Below are 16559 nucleotides of genomic sequence, written 5' to 3' on the forward strand. Positions count from 1 at the left end.
GAAGCTAAGTGAGGAGGAAATAGTTTCCAGTAAATTTTGTTCATCTTTGGATTCTGAAAATGAAAGTACAAATCATAGGGAGGCATTAAATGCAAACAGCTTGTTAAAAGGTCTAGTTGACCTAGACATCTACAGTAATAAATACTATAAAATATTATAAGGTCAGTTATTTCTATCAAATAAACATTTATAATTAGAAATGCACATTACATTTAAAAACTTTTGATACTTTATGCGCAGACATCGTATCAAACACAAACCTATTACACACCTTCAGTATTAACATCACATACACATAGCTCAAGACAACAACGGTAAAGATTGAAACCATTTTGGAATTCGGCTGACTGACAATGTTTGAGGATCTCTCTAGATACCACTGGACAGGAAGACTGCTAGTTAGTGGTTCAATGGGCATTCCATGTGGTTCAATACATTAGCAGTTTCTACAGAATGGACACTGGAAAATACATTACAGGTTACTTTGCAAGTATTAGTTTATAACAAGTGGCTCTCATTTTTTGATTACACTAAGTATTATTTGTTTGACTTCTCCGAAGTTTGCCACCAACACAAAGGCATTTCGGCAGTAACAGATGTGAGGAAAAGCATGGTTGCTGAGCTGTTCCATCCAGCTCCATTATGAAACTCTTAAGAATATGAATGTTTGCCATTTTAATTTTTAAAAAATATATTCCTGTCTTCCCCTGCATTAAAAAATTCCCTGTTCTTAATTCATGGTGCTGCAGAGGCTGATTGTTAAATCAAGCACACTTTGCACAATCAGGCTGGTCTTTCCACATCAAGCACATTGGAAACATTCAACAATAATTTAAGTCTTTTTGGGAGAAGGGAAAGTAAACCTCCGCCATTCATTCACATTCTGTCACATCCATGTACTCCATACTGATGTCACTTCTCACTTCAAATGGCAAAGCACATTGATGGATTTTCAGCAGGAAATCCATTTTGCAATATTTTAAAGCAGCGAAGAGAAAACATTTTTAGAATGTGCCTCCCAAAATAAAAAATAAATATATAAATAAGATGGCCTGATTTAGATTAATAACCCCTCCAAATAAATTTCCTTTGTCTTTTAAACTACTTATATATTTGCTGACTGCAGTCTAATTATCGTAAAGCTAAAATATGGCAAGTATACAATTTCCTTTTTAGTTGGCAGGATAATCATTGTTTTGAAACAAAAACTTTCAACATGGTAAATATTTCTAGACTGAAGTCGTTAGATTTAAAACAAAGTTACAGTAAAATAGACTCTTTAGGCTGCTATATTTCTTCAGTTCACCTAGCTGCAGATTACAAGAATGTTTGCACCCTGCACCCCCAACCCCCCAAATATTTTATTTCTTAGAAATTCCATATCCCACACTAGTGTAATCATTTTAGAGTAACATAGATATCCAGCAGATGTAGTCACAAACTATACCAACATTCAACAACACAACATGACTCGAGATGAGGAAGACAACTCGAATTAGCTTTCTTCAAAATTACATCATTACACAGCCTTACTGTTTGATGTAGCACCTTGTAAGCTACTGTAAGTATAAAACAAACCAGGGGAGAAATACAAGAGATGTATAAGGCACACCTAGTATGTTTGATGTGGCAGATTCAAACTCTCAAAGAGCATAGAACAAAAACATGGAAAATGCAAACTTGGTTATACTGCTTCAGTTTTAAAGAAATGCATTTATGTTAATCAATGATATTTAAAGCAGCAGTGTAAGTCTGATGCATAATTATTGTTGCATTGGTAGTCTGAGTTTCCAGATCTTAGACTTAATACAAAGAAACTCAATCAATTATTTATAGTTAAAAGTACTTAAGCTGTGGCACATCCCACTTTTACTTTAAAAAAACATTCAGTTAAAGAAGAAGCATTTCTGACAAATACAGTATTCACTGTAAAAGATGTCAGTTCATATCTGGTACTGTCCAGCTGTGCATATCTCAATGCTAACTCCTGTCTATGTACACTATAGGTTGGATAAGATGCTTGCCTAGTGATACAGACCAGCAGACACTTGGAAGCAGGGCAAGCTGTGTTGGTGATGCAAGCAGCTGCTATTCATTTGTCCAGCATCTCAGATAGGTTACTATAACCATATGAATGTTGTACATCTCCTGTACCAGGGTGCATGCATTCTGTACAAATGTTACACTAAACCATTTCAGACAATTCACTTATCCAGTACGCAACATTCAAAAATGAATGCAGTAAAGTACCCACGTAAACAATGTCTTAAAATGGTCATCTGGCAATAAATCCATTCACAATTATATCAACTGTGCTAGAAAGTCAATGCTGTTCACGAAAACTGTGCATCACAGTTACAGCACCAGCACATTTTTCTACTTTCATGGATTAAGTAAATTTCCCAAGTAGGTCACAGCACCCAACCTGGAAACAAAGTCTGGCCTTGAACATACTACTGCCTCTCACAATTAGTAAGAGTTTTTAATATACCCTGTGATAATTCCTGATTCAGTTCAGAAACTGAACAGTATTCAAAAGGTAGACAAACTCTAGTTATCCTTACAATAGTTATGAACTTCTATGGAACTATTAAATAGAACACAAAGTAAAACACAAAAGCACGCATTGGAGATTCCATGCAAAGTGACTTGGTTTTCTTAGCTCTGATTGCTTAATTAGTGTAATGTAAAAGTTGCTCGTCACAGTGTTTACATGATTGCAAACAGAAAGAAATGATCCTTCATAATTGGGCAAAGCTTCTGAAGCTCTTAAGGTATTTGTGAAGAAATGTAATATAAGGGTTAAAAATAGTTATATGTACTGGGTTCAAAAATAGTTTAATCAGCAAGTAACTCGTCATAATTTTTGTTCTGTAAAAGGTCAGGAGCCTATTTACAATTAGAAAAGTGGAAACAGTGACGTGAAAGGATTGAGAAAGTAAGTAAACAACAGATTTTTCAGGTCTTCTGTCCAACTTTTCCAAACTCATGGTAACAGGTTAGCATCCAGTCGGAGCCAATGTAAACCCTGACGAGTGTAGCGCACAAGATCGGTCATACTGCTGCTGCTGAACACCAAAGGATGCATCACTTTATCCAGCTCCACAAAAAAGTCTGTAAGCAAAAAAACAATCTTTCAATAATTTCATTAATTAACATTATTGGATCAACAAAATCGTTGAAACTTCTAAGTATTTATCTGAAAAAGATCAAGATAATTTAAAAAAGAAATAAATCCAAGTATATTTATCTGTGCCATAGTACAAATGCATCATTCAACTTGTTTTCCCATTGGTCCATGTGGTATTAATTATCACAAGGTAGCCATAAAAAAAAAGGTCATTCAGCACCTCATTCAACAAGGTGCAACTCTTTCAAGAGTTTTTACAGTAAGACCAGCAGCGTAGAAGTGCAAGTTTTTGTCAAATCATGTTTGCACTGGGAGATTGCAGTCTGTGGAAACCTTAGAGCACACTCTATGGAATACAGTAGACTCAAATGACAGTAACGTCAGGATTTCCATGTTATTTTGCAGATGTGCAGATTCTCGATATTGCTGTCAGTTTCAGTGGACTAATGACTGAAAATGCTGACAATGTCACTGTCATTACCACCATAAAATCCAGTTCATGATATCCAGAAATGGACTCTACCTGCAGATGTCACTGGATCATGATTAGGAATCAAAGTCTCCTTCCTATCTAGCAACACAAAGCAATCTGTTGATCAATTAACTCAACATAGGCTGGGGATCGGAAAATACTTCAGGTTCTACCCACTTGGACTCATTACTAACTCTCTGGGTCCATCCGTGGCCTCTGATTTGTCCGACATCCAGTCTCGAATAGAAATTTCCAACTAAATATTGGGAAAACAGAAGGTCCCTGCCATCTCTATTCCATTATCACAATTCCATCCTCCTCCCTGAGGTTGCACAGACCTTTTGCAACCATGGTGTCCTATTTAACCCCAAGATGAGCGTCTCTACCACTGCCTACTTCCACCCTGGTAATATTACCCATTTCCACCCCTGCACTAGCTCACCTGCTGCTGAAACCCTCGTCCATGTATCTGCTAGTTCTAGATTTGTTCAGTGCTCATCGGGCCAGCTTCCCATTTTCCATCCTCCAAAATAAGCTTAAACTCATCCAAAACACTGTTGCGTGTATTTTAACATGTCCCACACCAATTCACCCATCACATCTATGCTTACTATCCTACATTGGCTCCTGGTCAGGCAAAGTCTTGGTATGAAAATTCTGACCCGTTTTCAAATCGCTCCACGGTCTGGGCCCTTTTCTACCTCCGTAACCTCCATGAATCCTACAAGATATCTGCACTCCTCCAATTCTGGTTGTACCTTCAGCTAGCTGCTTTAGCCCCTACGCGCTGGAATTTCCTCCCTACCTCCCTCTCCTCCTTTAAGATGGTCCTTCAAACTTATCTCTTTGGCTAAGCTTTTGTTCATCTCTCCTAATTATCTCCTTTTCTGGCTTGCTATCAACATTTATTAGATTTTTACAGCAAATCTCAATGTAGAATCCAAAAAATACTGGAATTAGCCGCAGACTAAATCTCAAACTACTTTTCCCACTCTAATAGTATGAAATTTACACATTTATAATATATAAATGATGGGCTATTGCTTGACGGAGTTATCATCATATCTGTTGATGCCAAGCTGATTGATCTGGCTGTTGGAGTTCTACATTGTCTGCCTGCTAAACACAGGTTGCACTAATATAATGCACTCTTTTAACATACCAGATATGCCATAAAATAAAAGCCACTTATAACCTACCTTTGTTTTCTTTTCCTAGCTGGTCAGCTTGGTCCCACACTTCAGTGGCATACAGGAAATTGGATGTGACTTGAACGTAACTAGCTGCCATCTGGTGGATTCTCTGTGGTATTGTGACGGAGGCAGAAGAACTACTGGAGGAAGTGTTACTTCCGGAGGAATAGCTCCCAGTATTACCTGGAGAAAGTTTGGGAGAGACTGGAGATGGCGTACCCGCAGCTTTGCTAAATGAAGAGGGAAAAAGAACTTTAAAAAAACTTTAAACACTTTCCAAAATGGTAAAACACAACAACAAACTTTCAGATTCAACTGTTTCTTAAGGAATTCTTTATACATTGGTTTAGTTTCTAGTTCTCTCCTTCATTATCTTCTTGAACATAGAGGTTCATTTTGAAGAATAGTACTACAGGTATCAGCTTCTCTCTGACTCCTCATCCAAATGGCATAAGAGTGTCAGAAATTAAGTATCAGCAACTTATTTGACAAGCAGCACTCTAACTTCAACAGAGGCATACACAATCGCCAAGAAGGTACTGATGCTTAGAAATAATTCTACTTGGAGTTGGCCAATACAGAGGCTTCTTTGGTTTTTCCAGTACATGGATCCTTAATTTATTTTTCTATCTATACAGCTAGTATAGTATTGTTGTTCAGCAGTTTTGTTGTTCAGCAGTTTTATTGGACAGAAATAAAGAAGTGGCAACATTATTCTAGAGACAGGTTCTGACCTACTTACAGAGTCCTGCGGTGAGAACCCCCATCAGGACAACATAATATCATATCGCATGGGTTTGAAGTCACAGAGCCTAACCTCAGTGTTGGGCACAGTTTAAAAAGGCTCAGAGCTTCTTACAACTTGAAGTTTATTTAAATGATTGTAATGCTTCAAATGTAATAGTCAAGAATGGATAACTGTAGCAACAGCATAACCAAACCATGGGGAGGCAGTGGCATAATGGTATTGTCACTGGACTAGTAATCCAGAGACCCAGGGTAAGGCTCTGGGGACCCAGGACACCACTACAACAGATGGTGGAAATTGAATTCAGTAAAAAAAAACTATGAATTGAAAGTCTAATGATGACCTTGAAAGCGTTGCCGATTGTCATAAAAACCATCTGGTTCACTAATGGCCTTTAGGGAAGGAAATCTGTTGTCCTTACCTGGTCTGACCTACATGTGACTCCAGACCCACAGCAATGTGGTTGACTCTTAAGTGCCCTCTGAACAAGGGCAATTAGGGATGGGTAATAAATGCTGGCGTAGCCAGTCATGTCCACATCCCAATGAATAAAAAGAAAATAAAATTTGTTGTCCGCATGAACTGTTAAATTAAGCAGTGGGCTTTGTTTTCAGATGCAAAGAAATAGAAAATTTAAAAAAACTTAGGTTGCTTCTTATAGTCAGAATGTAGGTGGTGTTCCAGAATGGTGGTGAATTCAGAACTTAATTATGTGACATGCCTTGTTGTCATCCTGCACACCAGCAATCTAATTAATTAAGGGGTGATGGTGTAGTGGTAATGTCACTGGACTAGTAATCCAGAGGCCCAGGCTAATGCTCTGGGGACAGAGGTACAAATTCCACCATGGCAGCTGGCGGAATGTAAATTTAATTAATAAATCTGGAATTAAAAGCTCGCCTCAGTATTTTGGTGACATGAAACCATTGTTGACTATCGTAAAAACCCATCTGATTCACTAATATTGCTGAGGGGAGATAATCTACTATCCTTACCTGATCTGGCCTCCACGTGACTCCATGCCCACAGCAATGTGGTTGTCTCTTAACTGCCCTCTGAAATGGCCTAGCAACCCACTCAGTTGTATCAAGCCGTTACAGGAAAGTCAATACGGAACGAATCTGACAGACCGCCCAGCAACGACCTGGGCACCAGAAATAACAAAGGCCCTGTCCTCCATACGAAAATCTGAAGGTTTGTGCCACATTTGGAACAGCTGTTCCACAAACTAGTCAAATAACAGCCTGGCATATTCACACTAATGGAATTATTCCTTACATTCAAATCAGGTCAAATATCGGAAAGGAAACCTTGTGCTGATTACCACCTATCATCACCCCCACTCAACTGACAATTCAGTGTTGAACACCAATTGGAAGTAGCACAGAGTGGCAAGAGCACAGAATATATTCTGGGTGGGGGGCTTCAATGTCCATCACCAAAAGTGGCTCGGTAGCATCACTACAGGCTGAGTCCTAAAGGATACAGCTGTTAGACTGGGTCTGTGCAGGTAGTGAGGAAACCAAGAGGGAAAATTGTACTTAACCTCGGCCTTACCAATCTACCTGTCGCAGATGCATCTGTCCAACAGAGTATAGGTAGGAGTGACCACCGTACAGTCCTTGTAGAGATGAAGTCCCATCTTCACTTTGAGGATGCCCCCATCGTGTTGCGTGGCACTACTACAGTGCTAAATGGGATAGATTTTGAACAGATCTAGCAACTCAAAATTGGGCATCCTTGAGGTGCTGTGGGCCATCAATGCAGCAGCATGTACTCAACCACAATCTGTAACCTCATGGCCCAGCATGTTCCCCACTCTATAATTACTACTAACCCAGGGGATCAACCCCGGCTCAATGAAGAGTGCAGGAGGACATGCAAGGAACAGTACCAGGCATGCCTAAAAATGAGGCGTCAACCTGCTGACGCTACAAGACTATCTGCATGCCCAGCAGCAGAAGCAGCATTCGATAGACAAAGTTAAGCAATCCCACAACCAACGGATCAGGTCCAGGTCCTGCCACATCCAGTCACGAATGCTAGTGGGCAATTAAACAACTCACTGGAGGAGGAGGCTGCATAAATATCCCCATCCTCAATGATGGGGGAGCCCAGCACATCAATGCAAAAGACAAGGTTGAAGCATTTGCAACCTTCAGCCAGAAGTGCCGAATGGATGATCCACCTCAGCCTCCTGAGGTCTCAGCATCACACATACTAGTCTTCAGCCAATTTGATTCACTCCACATGATATCAAGAAATGGCTGAAGGCACTGGATACAGCAAAGACTATGGGCCCTGACAACATTCCTGCAATAGTACTGAAGACCTGTGCTCCAGAACTAGTTACGTCCCTAGACAAGCTGTTCCTCTATAGCCACAACACTGGCATCTACCCAATGGAGTGGAAAATTGTCCAGATATGTCCTGTCCATAAAAGGCAGGACAAATCCAATCTGGGCAATTAATACCCCATCAGTCTACTCTTGGATCATCAACAAAGTGTGGCAAACTGGATAAAAGGTTGGCTTTGTAACAGGAAACAAAGGGTAATGGTCGATGGATGCCCTTGCGAATGGAAAGTTGTCTCATGTGGTGTTCCACAGGGCTCGGTGTTGGGATCCTTGCTGTTTGCGTTATATATTAACGATTTGGACGTGAACGTGGGGGGCACGATTGGGAAATTTGCAGATGACACAAAGATTGGCTGAGTAGTGGATAGTGTAGAGGATAGCCATAATCTCCAAATCGATATAGATGGATTGGTGGAGTGGGCGGTAAAGTGGCAGATGGATTTTAACAGAGAGAAGTGTGAGGTCATACATTTAGGGAGGTCAAACAGTTACAGGGATTACACAATAAATTGGAATATACTAAGAGGGGCAGATGAAGTGAGATATCTTGGCATACAAGTACACAGGTCCCTGAAGGCAAAAGTTCAAGTAGACAAGGTTGTAAAGAAAGCATATGGAATGCTTTCCTTCATTGGCAGAGGTATAGAATATAAAAGTAAGGATATAATGTTGGAATTGTGTAAAACACTGGTGAGGCCACAACTAGAGCATTGTGTGTAGCTCTGGTCACCACATTACAGGAAGGACGTAATAGCTCTTTAAAGGAGGTTTACAAGAATGTTGCCAGGATTAGAAAAGTGTAGCTACGAGGAGAGATTGGATAGGTTGGGGTTATTTTCCTTAAAACAAAGAAGGCTGAGAGGTGACTTGATTGGGGTGTTCAAAATTATGAGGGGAATAGATAGAGTGGACAGGACAAAATTGTTTCCTTTGGTGGAGAATTCTAGAACCAGGGGACATAGATTCAAGATAAGTGGCAGAAGGTGCAGGGGGGACATGAGGATGAACTTTTTTACGCAGAGGGTAGTGGGTGTCTGGAATTCGCTGCCCAAGTTGGTGGTAGAGGCAGAAACTCTAAACTCTTTTAAAAAGTACCTAGATCTGCACCTTAAGTGCTGTAAGCTGCAGGGCTATGGGCCAGGCGCAGGAAGGTGGGATTAGAAAGGGCACCTGGGTGTCCTCGGGCTGGCATGGACCAGATGGGCCGAATGGCCGCCATCTGTGCTGTAACTTTTCTATGGCTCTATTCTATGGCTCTAAAGTGATTAAACGTGTTGTCGACAGTGCTATCAAGTGGCACTTACTCAGCAATAAGCTGCTCACTGACACGCAGTTTGGGTTCTGCTAGGGCCATTCAGCTCCTGACCTCATTACAGCCTTGGTCCACACATGGACAAAAGAGCTGAACTGAAGGTGAGGTGAGAGTGACTGCCCTTGACAGCAAGGCAGTATTTGACTGAGTGTGGCAACAAAGAGCCCTCGTAAAACTGGTTATCGGGGGAGAGCTCTCCACTGGTTAGGGTCTCACCTAGCACAAAGAAAGATGGTTGTGATGATTGGAGGCCAATCATTTCAGTCCTGGGACACCGCTGCAGGAGTTGCTGAAGGTAGGATCCAGGGCCCAACCATCTTCAGCTGCTTTGTCAATGACCTGCCTTCCATCATAGGGTCAGAAGTAGGGGTGTTTGCTGATGATTGCACAATGTTCAGCACCATTTACAACTCCTCAAATACTGAAGCAGTACGCAGCAAGACCTGGGCAGCATTCAGGCGTGGGCTGAGAAGTGGTATGTAACACATGTGCCACACAAGTGCCAGGCAATGACTATCGCCAATAAAAGAGAATCTAAACATCTCCCCTTGACATTCAATGGCATTACCATTGCTGAATCCCCCACTGGCATCTGGAGGGGGTTACCACAGAGCAGAAAATGAACTGCGCAAGCCAAATTAATGATGTGTCTACAAGAGCAGGTCAGAGCCTGGGAATTCTGTCATAACTCACCCTGACTCCCCAAAGCCTGTCCACCATCTACAAAGCACAAGTCAGGAATGTGAAGGAATATTCTCCACTTGCCTGAATGAATGCAGCTCCAAAACACTCAAGTAGTTTGACACCATCCAGGACAAATCAGCATGCTTGATTAGCACCCCATCCACCACCTTAAACATTCACTCCCTCCACCACCGATGTGCTGTGGCAGCATTGTGTACCATCTACACGATGCACTGCAGCACCTTACCAAGGTTCCTTCTTCGACAGCACCTTCCAAACCTGCGACCTCTACCATCTAGAAGGACAAAGGCAGCAGGTGCATGGGAACACCACCACCTGCAAGCTCCCCTCCAAGCCACACACCATCCTGACTTGGAACTATATTGCCGTTCTTTCACTGTTGCTACGTCAAAATCCTGGAACTCCCTTCCTAACAGCAATCGATATACCTACACCACACAGACTGCAGCGGTTCAAGGTGGCATCTCACCACGATCTTCTCAAAGGCAATTAGCAGTGGGCAATAAATGCTGGCCTAGCCAACGATGCCAAGCAAGCTGTCAAAGAATAAATAATAAAATCAAGTTTTTAAAATAGCTTGCAGCGGATATTGTAAGTGAGGAATTTAGAGTGAAGGGAAATATTTACTTAAGGAAACTGGTTAATGGCAGTGATTGAAAAATGCTGCATTTAATAATTTTTCACGAATACCCCCATATTCCTTTGCTCTTCTCCCCATTCGCTTTCCTACTTTTCTTACAAAAATGCACCACCACATATTTATATATCTTACAAGTTAATTTGCCACTTAATTGTCCAGACTGTAAGTGTTCTAATGTCGTCCTATATTATGCTGCATTCTTCCTCATCATTAATTACACCCCGATTTGGTATTGTTTGAAAATTTTAATGCTGAGTTACTTGCTCCCAAATTCAAAGCACTAATATAAATTTAGTGGTTCTTAAACGGATCCTTGTAGATTACTACTTTCTACCTTCTTCCAATTTGAATAAAGACCCATTACCCCTAATCTCTGTTGCTTTTTTTTAAGCCAACTGACTTTCCATTCAGCTGTTTGTCCCACGGCTCCACACATCCCAACCTTTTTACATCAGTCTACTAGGTGGTACATTTCCAAAATTTTGGGACTTTTTTTGATGAGGTAACAGCGAGTTGATGAAGTTAACGTGTTTTTAAAAATTATTCTCTCTTGTGATGTGGACGTTGCAGGTAAGGCCAGCATTAGATGCCCATCCCAATTGCCTTGAACTGAGTGGCTTGCTAGGCCATTGCAAAGGGCAGTTAAGAGTCAACCACATTGCTGTGGGTCTGGAGTCACATGTAGACCAGACCAGGTAAGAATGGTAGATTTCCTTCCCTAAAGAACCAGATGGGCTTTTACGACAATCGACAACTGTTTCATGGTCGCCATTACTGAGACTAGTATTTTTAATTCCAGATTTTATTAATTGAATTTAAATTCCATCAGCTGCCATGATGGGATTTGAACCAGAGCATTAGCCAGGATCTCTGGATCCTGCAGTCCAGTGACATTAGCACTATGCCACAGTCTCAAAAGGCATTTGATAATGTGTCACCAATTAGGCTGGTCAGCAAAGTTGAAGCCCATGGAATAAAAGGGAAAACGGTGGCATGGATATGAGGTTGGCTGAGTGACAGGAAACAGAAATGGTGAACAACTGTATTTCAGACTGGAGGAAGATATACAGGGTCAGTGCTTTTCTTGATTATATATTAATAACCTAGATTTCGATGTACACAACACAACTTCATAACTCGCAGATGACACGAAGCTTAATGCGTTGTTAACCGAGGAGGCTAATCTCCAAGAGAACAGACAGGCTGGTGGAATGGCCGGACACATGACAGATAAAATTTAATGCAGAGAAATGTGAAGTGATACATTTTGATAGCAAAACAAGGCTAATATAAATTAAAGGGTACAGCTCTAGACAATGTGCAAGAACAGAAAGATCTGGAGTTACATGTGCACAAATCATTGTGGTGGCAAGTAGAGAAAGTAGTTAAAAAAGGCATAAGGGATCCTGAGCTTTATAAATAGAGGCACAGAGTACAGATGCGAGGAACTTGAGAACTACCTTTGTAAAACACTGGGTTAGCCTCAATTGGAGTATTGCATTCGATTCTGGGTACATACTGGAAGGCTTTTGAGGGGTGCAGAAAATGTTTGAGGATGGTTCTAAGGATGGGAGGTATCAATTATGATGACAGATTGGAGAAGCTGGGGTGTTTTCGTTAGAGAAGGTTGAGAGAAGTTTTAACAGAGGTGCTCAAAATCATGAGGGGTTTGGATAGAAACTGTTCCTATTCGTGGAAGGGTCGAGAACAAGAGGTCGCAGGTTTTAAATGATTTGCAAAAAAAAAGTGATGGGAAGACATTTTTTTGCCCAGCAAAGGACTGGGATTTAGAGTGTACTGCCTGCATGTTTTGCAGGGCTCGGGGAAAAGAGCAGGGAAGTGGACTGGCTGAATTGCTCTCACAGAGGGCCATATCGACTCCATGAGCTGAATGTACGATAACCATTCTATGATTCTATGAAGGCTTTGGAAAATCCAAGTATATGACAGGTACTACATTACCTTTGTCTACTCTTTCCATTACCTCTTCAAAGAATTTTATAAGATAGTTAAGCACAAAACCTTTCGGAATTGATTTTGATTATTTTTATATTATACTTTTTATCTTTAGATGCACTGTTTTTTTCATTTATGTTAAACTGACTAGTCTACAACTTCCAGGTTTCTTCCGTCTCTCATCTGTATATAAGAACATTAGCTGTCCATTAGTCCTTTGGCACTATTACCTCTTCGATATATATATAATCTAGTGCTGTCATCTCCTGCCTGGACACCTACAATCTGGACCCAGGGTTTTATCCTCTTAGTTTCGCTAGTTTGTCAATTATTTTGTTTCTTTCTATCCCAATCGTATTAATATTCTTTTTAAACTTATCCCCTGGTAGCGTCTATTTTGTTAGCTTTAGTAGAAACTTGGGCAAAGTAGTTATTCGATGTTTCTGCAAATTCTTGCTTGTTAGGTATCCTGCTCACCCTTTAGTGGCCCTATCCTTACTTTAATTTTCCGTATGCTATTATGTATCTTTAGACTATTAGTTTTTCTTTTTATATTTCTTGATAATTTGATTTTATAATTTCTCAATAATTTGATTTCATAATTTCTCTTTGCATTCCTTTTTAAAAAACTTTTCTCCTATCCACCTTTGTCCTCCTCTCCGTGAGTACCGAAGTACCTCATTTTTTTTTAAACACTCAATTTTCTCTTTTGGTTCTTTATTTATCCATGGTGCCTCATAATTAGCTTACTTATTTTGTGTTTATAGTGAAATAGATTTCTCTATAACTCTAGTGATTAACAATTTAAAGAATTCCATTTATTTTCCTGTTTTTCAAGATTTTTCTACCAGTTTATCTTTAGTCCCACCTTAATTTCTTCTTTATTTGCTCTTTTCCAATATGTTACATTTTGCCACTATTTATGCCAATCTCGATCTTAATCTTGAATTGTATAATGTTGAGATTGCCATCACCCTATGGATGAAAAAGCTAATCAACTCCCCCCAATCCTTCTACTAATTACTTTAAATCTGGTTATTGAGCTCTCTACGAATGGAAATAGGCCCTTCCTAATTGTATATATCTCAATTAATTCTCCTATTCTCCTTTCACTACTTCTTTTTGCCAGTTTAATTGGGTGTAGTTGAAATCTCCCATGATTATTATTCTATGTCTGTTACTACTTTGTTATAATATATTTCTTTTTTTTGGCTATTTGGTGGTTTATAGTATACTGGCAGAAGGATGATGGATCCCTTCTTCTCGTAACTCAATCCACATGGATTGTGTCTATTTTACTGCTAGGTACATATCCTTTTAGTACTGCCACTGTTATCTTTAACTAATACAGCTACTCTACCTTCATCTTCCTTCCTTTTCATTTCTAAATGTGTTATATCCAGCAATATTTAGTTGCTAATCCCATTCTCTACATAGCCATTTAAAGACTTCTACAACTGTTGGAGTAGTGAATGGAATTAAAATTAACCAAGCTTGGCCTTTCTAGGTTCAAACAAATTTCTGGCTTTGGTGTCTAAATTTAGTGTCAATCATTTTGGATTTGTAGATGGATAAACACTCCCCAAAATTGGAATGTGGCAGCAGGGAGGTAAAATAAAACAGTTCTTATCAATTTACCAATTCATTAGCTCATGGAGGTTAAAAAGAAATCCCCAAACTATCAGCAGCCTTTGGATTAAGAGTTGCTGAAGTAAATAAACAGTAATATCATGTGAAGTGTCAAAAAGCTCACCAAATAGCCTTACTTGTGCCCAATACTTAACAGAAGGACCCAGAACTTCCTTGCTTGTCTGAACCAATGGTTTTTACACGGGAGAACTGAGCACCTCAAAGTAGTATGCTAAGGGTTTAAGTTTGCTTCCTAAAAAGGATGTACATTTAAAAGTACATTAGCCCCCATTAGCTATTCAAATATACCAGCCAACTGTTTTTGTATCAACTTTTAATTTTTGGAAACATAATGTAAGATAGACCATTAAGTAAACTTCACAGATTCAAAAACATAACAGAAAAGATTCACACTAATCAAAAGCCATATACACAGGAAAAATAAATTACCTTCCTACGCCAGGTGATTGAGCCTGCGCACTGTTATATGAATTCTAGAAAATAAAATTATTTAATATCACAGCAATGAAGTGTCTAAAGTAATAGCAGCCAAGTAAAATAAACTGGTGAAAAAAGCTCCAGAATAATTTACCTTGAGATGTTCAGTCAACGTTTTGGAGTATTTTAATGCACTGTCTTTCTTCAGTTTAAACAACCTCATGTACAAAAGTGACTGACATCGGAGACTAGAAAACAATGACACGAATTTTAACTTCATTGTTAACCGGAGGAATTTACTATTGCGTATGCTTCTTCTACTCTGATGAATGCTAAAAACTGAAGGTTCAAGTAGTGGCTCAACCAATTTGAAATATTAAAAAAAAAGATGCTGAATTATTAATCAATATCTTTTAAAAATTACATATTTATGTGCTTATCTAGTTTCCCCTTATTTATCTATGCTATTTGCCTCCATTACTCCTTGTGGTAGTGTTCCACTTTCTCACTGCTCCTTGGGCAAAAAAGTTTCTCTTGCTGACAACCCTATGTTTCAGCCCCTAATTTTAGACTCGTACACAGCTGAAAATATCTTCTCTATCGAAACCTTTCATAATTTTGAAGGTCTCTATCAAGTCTCCCCTCAGTCTTCTCTTTCAGAGAAAGAACCCCAGTCCATTCAGCCTTTCCTGATAAGTATATGCTCTCAGTTCCAGTCTCAAACTGGTGAATCTTTTTTCCAGTTATAAATGGAGGTATCTTGTAGGAAATTTCAGGCATCAACCTGCACTCTGCAGCTGTAGAGCTGGAAGTGCAACATGATCTCCCACATCTTGTTATTAATAGTATTTTGATGTAATTGAGCTTCAGTGCAAACTGGAGGTAGCATTTGAAGGCATAAAACCAAACAGTTATTACCTTCATATGATTGTTAAATGAATATAAAACTAAAATGGTTATGCAAGTATGTTAAAATACAAGTTTATTATTACAAACCACCCATATGAAAAAACTTTGCTGGTTCCAGCATCAGGTTAAGTAAATGCTCAGGAGAATTGAGTAAGATTAGGACCCAACTAAAATGTTTGTTAGTTCCCATGAATGTGATAAGGTTCAAACTGTACATTAAATAGAAGATTGTACTAGGCTAAACCCACCACAAGACTGCCAGTTTTTTATCGGCTGCTGTAGCATCAGGTGCCATATGATTCTTTAATTTCATAGTGTACCTGGAACGAAAAAGACGATTCTTGAAACAGCAATATAAAGTACTTTTTATTAAAGGCCACTTAGTCATATACAATTATTGGTACAACAAAATGGTATTCTGAAGTCCAGGGGTTTTACTTACTTGATTAGTTCTACGGTCTCAGCATACATGGGGAAAGGAGATTTTGCCTCTTGAGAATTACGTTCCAAAGCATTACCACACTCAATGAAAGACACAACGGCATCAAGGTAATACACCGCTTTTTCAAATCTGTCCGACTACAATTGACAAAACAGGAAGGGGTCAGTACAGAGATCCATGGAATAAATAAAAAAGGAGATATAAAAGTCAAGATTTCATAAATAATAGCGGAGTACAAATGCAAAGAGTTAATGCTAAACCTATTTAAAAGCAACATAAATATTGTGCTTAATTTTCAATGCCCAGTTTGGGGAGGAAAGTGAAGCTGTGGAAATGTTGGAGGGGAGTTTCACTAAGATGCATCAGGGATGAGGGACTTTAAAAAGGAGATATGATCTTCACTGCTTTAGTGGAAAGAGCCCCAGTTTTTCTAGTTTCTCCTCATAACTAAAGACATTTTCAAAATTTATATAGGATTCTGAAAAGGTGGAGAGATGAGGACTATTTCCACTGCAAGAGTAACTAAAGAGCATTATTTTAAGATATACATCTAAAGGGGGTCCTCGATCTGAAACAACAATGGAAGCAGAATTTTTAACAGAGTTAAAAAGGGAAGTGCAAAAATATT

At 39.4% G+C, this 16559-nt stretch overlaps 1 protein-coding gene across 7 annotated transcripts in view; it reads right to left on the reverse strand.

Annotated features, from left to right (window-relative positions):
- Positions 1-2820: 2820 nt before the first annotated feature.
- Positions 2821-16559, reverse strand: part of aff4 (AF4/FMR2 family, member 4) — a 110742-nt gene continuing 97003 nt past the window's right edge. For all 7 annotated transcript variants that reach the window (XM_078551042.1, XM_078551041.1, XM_078551040.1 and 4 more), the window contains 6 exons: positions 15932-16068; positions 15738-15809; positions 14735-14828; positions 14593-14636; positions 4802-5025; positions 2821-3114 (listed from right to left, as the gene is read on the reverse strand). In XM_078551042.1, coding sequence (XP_078407168.1) covers positions 2987-3114; positions 4802-5025; positions 14593-14636; positions 14735-14828; positions 15738-15809; positions 15932-16068 — 699 coding nt within the window. In that variant the 3' untranslated portion in view covers positions 2821-2986. The remainder of the gene's footprint in view (positions 3115-4801; positions 5026-14592; positions 14637-14734; positions 14829-15737; positions 15810-15931; positions 16069-16559) is intronic.

This window comes from Cetorhinus maximus, chromosome 10 (assembly GCF_964194155.1).
Source record: "Cetorhinus maximus chromosome 10, sCetMax3.hap1.1, whole genome shotgun sequence".
Lineage (NCBI taxonomy): Eukaryota > Metazoa > Chordata > Chondrichthyes > Lamniformes > Cetorhinidae > Cetorhinus > Cetorhinus maximus.